This window comes from Myxine glutinosa, chromosome 1 (assembly GCF_964187855.1).
Source record: "Myxine glutinosa chromosome 1, kmMyxGlut1.1, whole genome shotgun sequence".
In the NCBI taxonomy this organism is placed as follows: domain Eukaryota; kingdom Metazoa; phylum Chordata; class Myxini; order Myxiniformes; family Myxinidae; genus Myxine; species Myxine glutinosa.
Window position 1 is genome coordinate 291209517 of NC_136261.1, and position 15177 is coordinate 291224693.

At 39.8% G+C, this 15177-nt stretch overlaps 1 protein-coding gene across 1 annotated transcript in view; it reads right to left on the reverse strand.

Moving 5' to 3' along the window:
• Positions 1–763: 763 nt before the first annotated feature.
• Positions 764–15177, reverse strand: part of LOC137412515 (adiponectin receptor protein 1-like) — a 53711-nt gene continuing 39297 nt past the window's right edge. The window contains exons 6-9 of the mRNA XM_078777659.1: positions 4789–4975; positions 3962–4149; positions 3615–3808; positions 764–892 (exon numbers count right to left, since the gene is read on the reverse strand). Coding sequence (XP_078633785.1) covers positions 764–892; positions 3615–3808; positions 3962–4149; positions 4789–4975 — 698 coding nt within the window. The remainder of the gene's footprint in view (positions 893–3614; positions 3809–3961; positions 4150–4788; positions 4976–15177) is intronic.

The following is a 15177-nucleotide window of genomic DNA, read 5'->3' on the forward strand; positions in this document are numbered from 1 at the left end:
TCCTACCCTAACAACAGCAGTATTTCAAATCTGAAGTATTTCAACAGCAGTATTTCAACAGCAGTATTTCAAATATCAATAAATATAAGATGAAAACCATAAAGCTATTTGTGATCGAAAAAAACTGCAAATGCTGTGACATGTATATCATGGCCATGGGAAGCAAATTCACAAAACAGTTAATGCCGAACAGAATAATACCGAAATGGTGTTCAATCCATTTCAAAACTGCTTCCTGGTCAATTTGAGACTTACTTGACTTCACTAACCATAAAAACATTCCGTTTGTTGTAAACAGTGCTAAGCTTGTGTATTTGCAATATGCTGTGAAAATACGCTCAGGACTGTAAAGGAGAGCATTAACAGGATGGAGAGGCAATAAGAACAGAAATAAATATAGAAAGCAAAATAGAGCAACAAGCAGAAAAATAACTCGTTCAGATGTTGGAAAAGGTTTGCTGATCTACAGAGAGTAAAGGAAATTGATAATTTATTGAAAAAGCTATCATGGCTTTCATTTATTTTAATTTAATTCTCCATATTTATTATTTTATTTATTCATTTAAGAAGCTATCATGGCTTTAATGGCATGAGATTTGTGGCCGTGGAGTAGATCTGTGTTGATGAAGTTCAACCCAAGTCCTGAGCATGGCAAATAGCTCTGCATAATGACACAATGTTGGTGATGGCTGGGCATGAATGTGTTCAGGGCAGGGGTCGTGCTATGTGCACAAAGAGGGCATCCATGTTAGGCTTCATGAGTTCATAGAACAGCATCAGAGGTGCATCTGCCACCCAGCATATAGCGAAACTTTTGCAAGTTGGAGACCCCATAGAAATGCACAATGGCACCAGCTACCACCATCACGTGGAAAATCTGATGGGAGTTAAACTGCAAAAGGAATAAAAAGGTTAAAATGAAGGCAGCATACAAGTGTATACAGTAGTTAGTACTGATGACATTTACATTCATTCTATTTCACAAAGTGATTTCGTTAATTAAAAGAGCTACGTTAATACAAGCTAGTGATTTGGTCGCGAATTATAACGACTCGTTTCTTTATCCACTGGTTGGTTTGGGTTCGATTGCCACTACTACTCACTCTTGTCAACCTACATTTGGTAAGCGTGGCTTGTATGCCAAACACCCCTCAACAGGAGGTAAAGGGGTCTTCATCCTGCAATTGTCTGAAGTAGACTAAAGAAAACAAAGCAGCATCCTGTTCTATCCCCATCTTACAACCTCATACCCACTGGACTCTATGTCCTAACCCGGAAAGGAAGAAGAAGTTATGTTCAGCCTCTACCTTTTTTCGTCGATGGGCCCAGAGTTGAATCAGAATCAGAACCAGAATCAAAAAATCAAACAGACAAACAATCTATCTATAATTCCAGTAATCTCTGTGTGTATGTATGTATGTATGTATGTATGTATGTATGTATGTATGTATGTATGTATGTCTGTTTGTCTGTGACCGCTGTTTCTCGACAACTACCGGTCCGATATACTTTAAACTTGCCAGGTATATTGCTGGGGACCCGAGGATGTGCCTTTTCAAGGTTTCATATTAATCGGAGAAGTAGTTACCGAGCTATGTCCAAAAAACGATTCAACCAATCAGAGAGCAGCGAGCTATCACGTGTGCCGAACGTGGCGAACAGACTCTGCCTCGGATGGCACATTTGAGAGCGTATTCATTTATTTCACGTTGGCAAACTATGTTGGCGTTCAACTATGTTTTAAAACTAATTAAAACTAATTTGCGATTCATCGTAACTGCGATATGCGACCTTCCGGACAGTGAAGACTGCACTTCCGGCAGCCAATCACAGAACGCGTTGTTGCGTAGGCGTGGCCGATGTGAGAGCGAGCCGAGCCGAGCACGTGCGCCATTACGGTTCGTAATTCGATTTCTTCCGGAGAAAATAATAATTTCTCGATTTCTTATGCGCATTATTTCTCCCAATTCAGTCAGAGCGAAGGGCGGAAGCGAATAGCGTTGTTTTTTTTGTTTACGGCGTACGGGCGTACGGGCGGGGTAGAGCGTACGGGTAGCGTTTTTTTTTTTTTTTGGCAAGGAACGGGCACCCACGTACGGGCATGCCCTAGTGTTATCAAATCCGGCTTTACCATTCCTGCTTCTCCTCTGGTTTGCTCTATTCATCCTGTCCTCCTTTAGCTACCTCCCGTCTGCCTGGATGTCTGCAAACATCACTCTCGTCCACAAGAAGAGTGGACAAGCTGATCCTCTCAATTACAGGTCCGTAAGTTTGCTTCCAATTACAAGCAAAGTTGTACAATCTGCAATTGCTACTGATGTCAATTTTTTCCTGTTTACAAGAAATCTGATCTTTGACCATCAGTTTGGATTTAATCACAGTCAATCAGTGCGAGGCATGCTGCTGCTGCTCTCAGAAAGGGATGAAGACCAGAAAAATCTCAAACAAGATGTCAGGATCGTTTCAATGGATACATCTCGGGCATATTCAATAGTTTGGCAGCTTGCTAAGCTCTCGTCTGTGGCATACAAAGCCACTTTCAATCCAAGATTTCTGACCTCCACTTGCATCAACGTGGTGCTATCAATCCATCCTCTCCTCTCCCAGTGGAGCTCTGTCGCAGTTTATTAGACCCATTGTTGTTCCACATCAATGTAAATGACTTCTCCGATGCTCTGGAAAACCTTCTCTTCCATTTTGCAGATGACCCCGCACTATGTTGTACAGCATCTTAACCGACTGATTGATGCAGCTACTGACCGCCTCTCTCTGCTGATATAGAAATAATTAGTTGCTGATCTGATAAATTTAACATTTCCTTCAATCCTGGAAAAAAAAACTCACAATCTCACCCAGCTGCTCACAGCTCACTCACAATTTGGAAGGATCATTAAATTAACCCACCTATCAATTCACATGGTCAATAACTGAAAGAGGTTAAGACTCTTCAGCTTTTAGGCCTCACAATCAACCATCACCTCTCCTGGGCTGCCCATATAGGAAAATTGGCCTCCAAACCAGCCTCAGACTGGGCATTCCCCATCATTCCATGTCTTTCTTTAAAAATCAGAACTACTCAGTCTATAATGCCTTACTGCTCTCCCCTATTGGCCAGAGTTCAGCAACACATGAGTCTCTGCTGGATACAGTGGAATCAAAAGCACTCAACATTATTAGAGTCTCCGACAATGCGGCCGAAGTATAAGGTCAGTTGATCTCACATTTAGTGGCATATGTTTTTACCGCATCTCCTCTGGCTCCCTTTACTCTCTCAGCTCTCTTACCCTCCCCAACAACTCCAGGATGTAGTTGATCTTCCAGTAGCCTACTCACTAATGCTGGCAGACGGGATGCCCGTTTAACGTCCATCCGAGGGACAGCGCACATATTAATGAATCACCCTACCTCTGAAACACCAGGTTGACAGTTTATAACTGGAACGAGATTTGAACCCAGGGTAGACAGCTTAGAGGTGAGTGTGCATACCTGTAGGCTATCCTGCCAGCCCTCCGACTAAATATATAGCCTACTGTAAATATATTTTTGATGTCAACACCTCAATTTGATTGCAAAAGCACAAAAGTGACATTGGACTAACATGCCCAAGAACCCACCCAGATATCGCAGGTTCCAGGGAAGAAGCGTTCAGGAATGCGAGCCACATACAAGGCTGCCCCTGTGATGTACAGCATTGCCATGAGAAAAAGCCAGCCACATTGTCCAGCCGTAGTTGCCTGAAAAAAGCCCTCAGTCACCATGAAATGCATCGTTGGAATGATGCTGCTCAATCCCAGGCCCAGGAACACACCTGAAAGACCACAAAATGCAGGTCGTTATACATCTTGTGGTATGCAACCATAATACAGATCAACCAGGTACCATGTGGTAAGGGATAACACTTGCTTCACACTTATGTTGGATTTAGGTTCAGCGTGAATAATGGAGGGATGTGTTTTTATACCGACACGCACGACACGGTTGGCAGGAGTGGCGAAGCGATCACACTGAGAAACCAGAATGGCAGCGAATCCAAGGAGGCACACGACCATGAGGTAGAAGAATCGTAGCTGGGGAGAGCAATAGAAGGAGTAGTAGAGCCAAGGTACGAAACTACCCATGATGAGGAACGCAATGCCGGAGTAGTCGAGCCTGTGTGGTGGTCGGTGAAGATATAAGTTGTATGACGAAACATTTAAACATATCTGTAGTTTATGTTACAACTTGAGGGCCAGCTATGGTGGCCTGCAAAAATTGAACGCGTCCTTAAATCCTGGTGATGCGATGCAGAAGGGTGTACCCACATTACATCACAGTATAGTGTATCAATAAGACACATAAAATATGCAATGAACCCTCTGGAGTCTACTATTAAACCATTATACACACACATCGAATCCAGGAGGCGGTAATTGCGCGGTAAATTTGAATGTGGTTAGAGCCGATAATTTCGGCTTGTAGACATTTCGGCGCATGCGTGAAGCCGATAGAATCGGTTTGTAGACTCCAGAGGGTTAAACAACGTTTTTATTTTTCCTCTGCCCTCCCCCTTCCACTTGCTCCTCTTTCCTTATTCATATCTCCAAACCCTAACTATAAACTCTCATCGCATCAAGAAGTACAACATAATTTGGAGGTCATACCAAACAAGTCATGAGTTGAGAAGAAAAGGGGGAAGAGATGTCAGGTTTTTCCACATATAAACATTTTAACTAATATAATAATTGTTATAAAAAATTTTTTATGTGTGTAACAAATAGAGGAGCCAAAATGAAAATTCATCTAGCTCACTTTGAGAAAGTGCGGGATATGCGCTCTGAGTGGCAGTAAACAGTATGGAAAAGCCAGGAGAAACAAAGGCAGAGAATAGCGCCAAGGAAGAACATCGCAAACGCAACCTTCTCCTGCAGAGGTGCCACAAAGGTGATGTTTGGCCTCAGTAGATACATGATGGCGAGCATGAGGAAAAGGATGAAACCTGAGACACAAGCACGTGAGATAATAAAAAAAACGGTTAACATCACCTAGGATCAAAATATCAATTATAACAGATTGAAAAAAAATTAAATGCTACTAAATTGTTTAGAGATCTGATCCCTGGGATTTTTATATTTGCAAATCAGCTTTGACTTTCCAAACATGATAATTGATGGATAAAGTGATGTGATTCACAAAATTATATGGGATGGACAACTTAAATCAATACTTATATTCTTACTTTGGACACCAGCATGTTGTGCGGACATCCATAGTGAACCAGGAAAGAATATCAAAAAACATTTAGCCCTTTTCATGATGTGTCCAAAATACAGAAAAGCATAGAAAATGACATTATAGTACAGTGTATCTACATGATGTCAGCACACAAACAACCAGTCATCGGGATATGAAAGATCCATTCTTTTTATTTGGTAAAACATAATTTTCTATAGATTCATTCTTACAGACACAGAAAAAGCAGCTGTGTTTAAATGTCCAATAAATTGATTCAAAAACATTTTTTACTGTTTTTTTTTATTTTTCCACCATAAAAACAATGTTTTTCCACCAAATACTCCAACCTTCAATTTGCGTCAACCCAAAAAACTCCGACATGCGTCAACCAAAAAACTCCAATGTGCCTCAACCAAAAAAACTCTGATGTGCCTCAACCAAAAAACTCCGATGTGCGTCAACCAAAAAACTCAGATGTGCGTCAACCAAAAAACTCCGATGTGCGTCGACAAAAAAACTCCGATGTGCGTCAACCAAAAAACTCCGATGTGCGTCAACCAAAAAACTCTGATGTGCGTTGTGGAAGTGTAACTCAGTGTAACTTATTGATTGGGACTGGTAACTCATTGATTAGGACTGGTAACGAAGCAGATAGACGATTTCGTAAATGAATGCCAAGAATGTGCACGAACATGGTAATCTCTTGTCCACCTGGTCACAGCCCCAGGCTGGAGCACCCCCCTATTGTTTGGTAAATAGAACTCGCAGCAGGCGGGGAGCGAGCTGGTGCCAGTGGGGCGAGCATGCATGACCTCGGGGCATTTGCGGAAAAGGGATTAGCGCGACAAGGCCCATATAAACCAGAGCAAACTATGAGTCAAGAGACTTGTCATCAGAACCTCTGCCCGACGGAACGAACGAGTACCAACGAGAAACAGCACCAGGAGATCACCGGCGAACGAAGAGGAACCAACGACTTGAATTACTAGATTCGTTATAGTATTGTAGTTCTTTAATATATTGAAACAAGTGAATTATTAGTTAATAAATCCTTACTTTGTAAAAAACTGTCTCAGTCATCGGCGTCTTGTAGATTGTCCGTTATTCCCGGACAACTTGGTGGCTACCGTACGTGGATCAAGTGGACATCGCCAAGGTAAGCATGGCTTCTTGTGGATTGTCCATTATGATATACGAACCTGTGTATAGTTATTTTGTATGTATATGGAGAAAGTGGTGTTTGGGCTTCTCCACGCACTATTGGTGCAGGAGAGCCCTCAGAAGGAAGATATAGATGAGACCTTTTGGCTCCGGTGATGTGCTCGCGACACAGAGATCCATTTGAGTTGGTCTAGGGTGCTGGGTAGTGGATCACAAAGAACCATTGCTGAGCTGGTACTCCCGGGTGCTGTGGCTACTACCCAAAGAACCTTTTTTTTGTATGATTAAGATGTAACGATCTTAACGATCGTCCGAGGTAACGTCCTACAAAATGTCTGCTCGTTCTTTTTCCTTTGAGTCGTAATCCTGTTGAAATCTCATTTACAAAAGCGGTAGTTAGTACGCCGGGGAATGATCGAGGTCCTTGATGGCAAATCAGGAATAGTGAATAAGCGGACAAAGTCACGGATGGAACGTTTTAAACGATTGTAGCTATTATTCGTGTTTTTTCTCATGATTTCTGTAAAATACGTATTTTTCCTGCGCTGTGTAATTCTTCTGACACGCGCCACTGATGTGCGCGAAGCGAACGAATGTCTGCCTGCATTCGCCTGTGTGATTGAGATTGCGTCTTTGCGAAGATTAGTGCATAGTCACACGAATACGCTGGTTATTAAGGGCCTTGCTGTGAACTGGGAGCGGATGGCCCGTGAGTGCACCATGAGACCATCTGCTTCCAAGTCGTGTAAGGCCGGTACACTCGTTTACACACCCGTACACGTGTAAAGTAGTTTACACTTGTTTTTTTTTTGCACTTGCTCAAAGCATGCGACTTGCTCGGCGTGCGACAGGGAGCCGGGAAATGGAGTTATATTTATATATGTATATATATTTTACCTCATTCCAATTTATGGTATTGCGACAAAACGGCTTATATCTTTGGAACGACTGGTCGGATTTAGACAAATTAAACGGAATTGTGTAGGACGAAAGCCGTGGGTCCAAAGTAAGAAGGAAAAAAAAAAAAAAAAAAAAAAAAAAAAGGGTGGAGGAGAGGAAAAAATTTTTTTTTTCAGTTTTCCCGCCATGTCTAAAACTCGTTTGATTACAATATAAACTAGAACGGGCACTCGGTAGAGCGCATACCTTCGCCGCAGCTACTGTTCTGTACTTGGTAAAAATACGATTTTGACCTTTTCGTGACCTTGACCTTGACCTTTGACCCGATTGCTCCCAAAATCTAATCAAATGTGTCCCGTATAATAACCAATCATCCCACCAAATTTCATGCAATTCGGTTGAATACTTTTTGAGTTATGCGAATAACATACACACACACACACAGACATACAAATAAATACACAGCGATCAAAACATAACCTTCCGCTTTTGCGAAGGTAATTAATGACAGACAACGCCATCTCATGCCGGTCCAGAATTATTGTGAAAGATGGCGATTGGATGAAAATTGCATACCGACACGCCCTCACTCTCCCTCATTGTCCCTCATGTCCATTTCGGCGACCTGTCTCTTGCTCCCGCTCCTTCTCCCTCCCCTCCCTCTAGTTCCCATTGGCGGACGTTTTGCGAGAAGCAAAGCGTTTTGCAGGAAGCTTCCAGGAAGCAAAGCCAGGGCTGTTGCTTTTTCGTGTTTTTCCTCTGCTCCCTGTGCTTGATATTTAAATCCCATTTGAATGTCAAGTAAATCGGATGGAAATTGAGGATTTGGAACTTGTTGTTGGAACTTGTTGTTGGAACTTGTTGTTGGAACTTGTTGTTGGAACTTGCTGTTGGAACTTGTTGTTGGAACTTGTTGTTGGAACTTGCTGTTGGAACTTGTTGTTGGAACTTGCTGTTGGAACTTGTTGTTGGAACTTGTTGTTGGAACTTGTTGTTGGAACTTGTTGGAACTTGTTGTTGGAACTTGTTGGAACTTGTTGTTGGAACTTGTTGTTGGAACTTGCTGTTGGAACTTGCTGTTGGAACTTGCTGTTGGAACTTGTTGTTGGAACTTGTTGTTGGAACTTGTTGTTGGAACTTGCTGTTGGAACTTGTTGTTGGAACTTGTTGTTGGAACTTGTTGTTGGAACTTGTTGTTGGAACTTGTTGTTGGAACTTGTTGTTGGAACTTGTTGGAACTTGTTGTTGGAACTTGTTGTTGGAACTTGTTGTTGGAACTTGCTGTTGGAACTTGTTGTTGGAACTTGTTGTTGGAACTTGTTGTTGGAACTTGTTGTTGGAACTTGTTGTTGGAACTTGTTGGAACTTGTTGTTGGAACTTGTTGTTGGAACTTGTTGTTGGAACTTGCTGTTGGAACTTGTTGGAACTTGTTGTTGGAACTTGTTGTTGGAACTTGTTGTTGGAACTTGCTGTTGGAACTTGTTGTTGGAACGTTTTGGGAACATTCAAATGTTGGGTTTTGCTGACGTTTCCACAACGTCGCTACAACGTTTCACTTTCGTTGTTGCAACGTTTTGCTCCAACGTTTTGGGAACATTTAAATGTTGGGTTTTGCTGACGTTTCCACAACGTCGCTACAACGTTTCACTTTCGTTGTTGCAACGTTTTGCTCCAACGTTTTGGGAACATTCAAATGTTGGGTTTTGCTAACGTTTCCACAACGTCGCGACAACGTTTCACTTTCGTTGTTGCAACGTTTTGCTCCAACGTTTTGGGAACATTCAAATGTTGGGTTTTGCTGACGTTTCCACAACGTCGCTACAACGTTTCACTTTCGTTGTTGCAACGTTTTGCTCCAACGTTTTGGGGACACTCAAATGTTAAGTAAATCGGATAAGAATTCACGAGTTATTTAATTATTAGCGATTAAGGAAGTACTTATTTAATTAATTACATTTCGTATTACATTACAGTAATTACATTACAGTAATTACCTGAGGTAATTACAGTAATTACAGTTCTGGTAATTACAGTAATTACAGTAATCATTACAGTAATTGCAGTAATCTTATTACAGTAATTACATTACATTAACTCAGGCACCTTTTGAGTAAGGAAGCTGATATTTGGACATGACACTGACCAAGTGATGTGGCTGTCAAGGAAAATTTTGATTTATTGATTAATCATTTAATAAATTAACTCGTTGATTTATAAATGACTTATTTAATTAAAATTCCTCAGAGATACATCTTCGGATGAGATACTTGCAGATTGGTTATGCTATGAGCCAATTGATTAAGGAAAATATTTTGTGATGGCCATATTGGCAATTTCGTGGCCATATTCGTGGCAACTCAGTTAGTGCCACTGCACCCTTAAAATGCATCCCTGCGTTCATTTTTCGATCGATTGAGTTGAAATTTTGAACAATCGGATCTGGACTGTCGTTGTTAATGACTCTAGCATGCACTCGTCCAATCAGGATGGAGCGGTATGGTCCCCGGATCATCACTGCCCGCAGTTTTTAATTAGTTTTACTTTTTCTCTTGGTCATATAATTTTGAAGACATGTATGTCATGATATAGGAAATGTTTGTTCTGTTGAACGGAATAAATGTTGTTTATTTGTGTGGGTCGGTATTTTTGTGTATTTTGGATATATTTTCACGACTAATTCCAGTTAACATCCTGCAAAATTTGCTCGTTTTCTGGCCGAGTCGAAATTGCATTGAGTTCCTATGGCATGCGCCATTAAAAGCGCTGTGTAATGGTTGAGCTCCCTTTATTTCGTTTTGGTCATGCGGATGAGCAGACAAAGTGACGAATGCTGCGGCTGGAGCAGTAGAAGCGATGTTTTTTTTAATTGAAATGATGTAATTTAATTCAACGTGGTAGGTGGGCAACACCGCAAAGCATACCTCTTTTAAGGTGTGTTCAAACCCATGAACATTTCAGCAATCAATACGATGCTGAAATGATGTAATTTAATTAAACGTGGTAGGTGGGCAACACCACAAAGCATACCTCTTTTAAGGTGTGTTCAAACCCATGAACATTTCAGCAATCAATACGATGCTGAAATGATGTAATTTAATTAAACGTGGTAGGTGGGCAACACCACAAAGCATACCTCTTTTAAGGTGTGTTTAAACCCATGAACATTTCAGCAATCAATACGATGCTGAAATGATGTAATTTAATTCAACGTGGTAGGTGGGCAACACCGCAAAGCATACCTCTTTTAAGGTGTGTTCAAACCCATGAACATTTCAGCAATCAATACGATGCTGAAATGGTGTAATTTAATGAGTAATTTAATGAGTAATTTAATGAGTAATTTAATGAGTAATTTAATGAGTAATTTAATGAGTAATTTAATGAATAATTTAAGGTGTAATTTAATTGTGTAATATGGTCGACCTTGGGTTTGTTTGGGTTTTGTTGTTTATTTTTTGTGGGTGTGTATTTTTGTGTATTTTGGATATATTTTCACGACTAATTCCAGTTAACATCCTGCAAAATTTGCTCGTTTTCTGGCCGAGTCGAAATTGCGTTGAGTTCCTATGGCATGCGCCATTAAAAGCGCTGTGTAATGGTTGAGCTCCCTTTATTTCGTTTTGGTCATGCGGATGAGCAGACAAAATGACGAATGCTGCGGCTGGAGCAGTGGAAGCGATTTTTTAATTGTTCAATGATTATTCGATATTGTTATGACTTATTGTCAATAGGTATACTAAGTGGCCATGAGGTAGCCTGTTGCTATGTACAGTTTTATTCTATTGTTGATTATACCACATAGCTGTGGTGATAAAGGAAATGTTCGTTTTAAATAGATGATTATGATAGGACCATGACTATAAAATCATGATGATTATTATGAATGATATCATAGGGTTCAAATGCAGAATGATTGCATGAACTTGGGAAAGAACTTTCAAGCCCTATGGGATAAATTGGGTGTTACAAGCGATGGAGTTTCAAAATTTAGCATGATTGAAGGAATTTTACAGTCTTATTTCAGGAGTTTTACGAAATTTATATTGCCAAGAGATTTGGGTACTATTAAAAGAAAAATGATGAGATATTTTTCCCAAAGAACTTTAATATCTGCAATCCATTTTGGCGGTCTCACGAATGGAGGATGAGTTGCCTTTAGTGGTTGCAAAGAAAATTTGTGAAGACCAGGCAAAATGGAAAAATAGGTCAGATATGACCCTAGGACAAAACAGTGATTCGTCAATTGACATGAGGTATGAACCAGAGGTGACGACCGATGAGCTTCGATCTCAGTCAATAGATGGACCTGTCCTGACATCATTGGGGAAAGGGCTTATGCAAGGAGTCATCCAAAATGATTAATTTGATTTATTGATGAATATTGATAAATTAATTGAAATTGAATAATTGAATTGAACTGAATAAATTTAATTGAATAAATTGAACTGAATAAATTGAACTGAATAAATTGAATTGAATATATTGATTGTTTGATTGATGAAAATGCGGTCTCAAGAAAGAAGCTTTGATATCTTTGTGAGATATTATCAATGTGAAGACAACCTTGGAAAATTGAGCAAGGTGGTGAGTTTATATATAGATATATATGTGCGGTTACCATTGTGTGATTTCCCCTTCAACAGAGCGGACACCTGAGGATTCACCCATTTCATACTGACCCTCTGGCTCATCTGCAAATACTGATCTGTGAGATTGGATTGTGCAAAAGCCACAGGTGAAGCAGATTCTCTGGAAATCACCGTTTGAACAGGTGGAGAGATCCTTCCTGGAGGTACGAGTGAAGCTTTAGAGGAACAAACTACAACACATCCAACGCTACTTTGATAAAAGGCAGAATGGGAAATGGAGCCTGCAAGAATACACAAGGACAACCAGAGATTCCACAAAAAGGTACTTGTACACATCATATGTACGACCGTTATGGTGCCGAAGCTATAAGGCAGGTCGAGAATTGGTATTTGTGGACAAAGGGACATGATGAGCAGTTTCCAAGAGATGGTACATTTGAGCAAAGTCGATTGGAAAGATTGGAACAAAGATTGAAAGCCAGGAAGAGACAGAATCTAACGGTAGACTGGCTTGCATTCCATCTTTGGGATGGTGAATCCAGACAACGGGAACAGCAAGAACGGATAACAGATCTAGAACTTAAAATAAAAAGGATACAGGATACAGTGGAGGAGACAAATGCACAACTGCCCTCGAAATTAGGAATGAAAGGGACAGTTGTCCCATCTGATTTCCAGTTGTCTCCCCAAAAAGGACGGTACAGAGAATTTTTTCGTGTTTCGGGAGATAACGAGAGATTGCAGTGGCAACTCAGGGATGTAGAGATGCAGCCCAGCAATACAAGTGCACAGGTGCACAGACCAGGCAACGACAGAAACCGGTGTTTCAAGTGTGGACGGATGGGACATTGGAAAAGAGGATGTCCGTATACCAAAAGGAAGACAAGTTCATAGGGTAAACTAAGATCAAGGGTACCAGTGCTGACCGATACCTCAGACAATGATTAGGCCTTCATTGCGGCAAATCCCAAATGACGATTGGCCTCAACAGATTAGATTACTGGACAAACATGAATAACTGTCGATGATTCTTGTGTCTGAAAAGGTTTTCGGAGCAAGAATTATTCATTTTTTCTTTTGCTTGTAAGCAAATTAGTAATTAATTGATCAAATGCCGAAATTGGATCTTTTATGTTGGGCACAAAATTTTAAATTTACAAAGTTGGAACAATTGCTTTGCAAATTTTTGAAACCAAGTGACAAGAGTCACATGATGATCAGGTGGGAATTTCGGACTAGTGTTCCGCATGATTGATAGGTCAGTGGTCGACTGACATGCAAATGGGTGTGTAGTCAAATTTGGATAAATTATGGTGGGAACTGAAAGGGTAATTTCAATGTGACATCATAGGGGTTTTCTAAAAATAAACTTTTTAGTCCATTTGCGTATTAGCATTTATAAAATTGAAGGACAAATTTTATGAAAATGAAATAAAACTGACACCCATCCTGATCTGTAAATAATGGTTCCAACGCAAACAAATATGCATAATGCATGCGTGTGTGTGTGTTTTGTGTATCAATGTTTGTGTTTGTTGTTTTTGTTTTTGTGTATCAATCTTACAAGATTGTTGACACCGACAGTGTGCCTTGTCTGAAAAATAGATAGTTCCATGGGGATGGGATCGCATATCGAGAGAATTCATAAAATAAAAAAAAATAAAAAAAATAGAAATATAATTTGATTATGAAAATTATCACTTTTGTCAAGGGAGATGGAGAATAAAGATTTGATTTGCTGAGTTATGAGCAGCTATTCATTAATAGTAAAAAAATTGGAAGTAATCTTGGGATTCCATTGTGATCGAATTTATATGAGAATCAAAGCTATTTATGGATATGAGCTTCATAAAAATGTGGGAGTACAAAATTAGCCAAATTTTGGAGAGGTCTTACACTGACTTCCCAGAGTACTCTGCTCATGGATTTTTATATATATAAACTTGAATTTTATCAGCATATAAATTGTGCTGTATGTATGGATGTGGTTTAGGCATAGATGATATGGGAAAATAGTAAAGAAAATTTTGCTGGTTTGAACTATTGTGGGTTTTCAGTTCTGGAGTTCAAACAAAGTCACTGGTTAACAGATGAGAAAGGATAGTAAATAAATTATTCGATGCTGGGCAAATTAAGTACGATATTACTAAGACTTATGAGAGCTATTGTTCTTCCTTACAGCAGTGGAAAATTATTGAAAAAAAATTAGATCCAACATAATGAATCTATAAAAGAATGTGATAGGGATAATATCCTCAATTTGTACTAATTATTTGATTGTGGGTAAAGGAATTAATTTATCGTAGTGGATTGTTAACAGCAGCCTGAAAATGTCCTGAGAGTGTGCATCCATGTAATCAGAAATCCCAGATTGGTTTTTACAAACAACATTTTGGTAGAGGTCTTGTGTGGGCGAGCACTTCCTTGGTAGATAAAGAACGGTACTGCATGCTGGCAGCCACTTTTGCGGCCAGCTGGGCCAAACAAATTGAGAGGAAATTGTCGTTAAATACGTAAGTTACACATGGCTATTTGTAAAAAGGAAATTTGTTGAGATGGGAAACATTTTTCGAAGGTTTATTAAAGTGTTATAATATGACATGTGGCAAGGCAAACTATTGGATGGGAAAATTAGATCTGGCTATAGAATAAATTTATTGACCCCTTGAAGTTAATTCTTCGAATCATTGTTTCACTGGCATTTTTTTTTTGTTCAAATTGGAAATAGTTTGGTAGAGCTTTGGTTAAAACCTTTGGTTGCGGTATCTTGGAACGAAATGATAAACCATAGGAGATTGATAAGAATAGAAACAAATATGGACCCAAAATAGAAAGTTGGATTCATGCCTCTCATTGCAAGCAAGCACATGGGGCTAAGGTGGACGATCCGACAGAAAATGAGGCTGCACCTAGCAGCCCAGCAGAACATTCAGTGGTAGATAAATGATAGTCGTGATTTACAGTCATTTGAATTACATTTTAACACCCCTTGCATTGATAAACATTACATTTTCAACATGTGATATTCCTACTTGGGATAGTGACATTTATTTGCCTACATGACATACAATTACCTGCTGATATTAATACAACATGAGTGAAAAATGTATCACAACTACACTCATGATCAGGGGATTGAGTTCAACCCCGGGAGATAGGGGGATCAGGGTAAGACAAATAATCTGATTTATGTTACATATTAAGGGATTTTCTTTATTTACCTTTTAGGAAGCTTGTTAGTTTGGTATATAATGTTGAATGTCATCGACATATAATTATGTCATAGGTATGAATATATACAAGGAGTAGCAGACT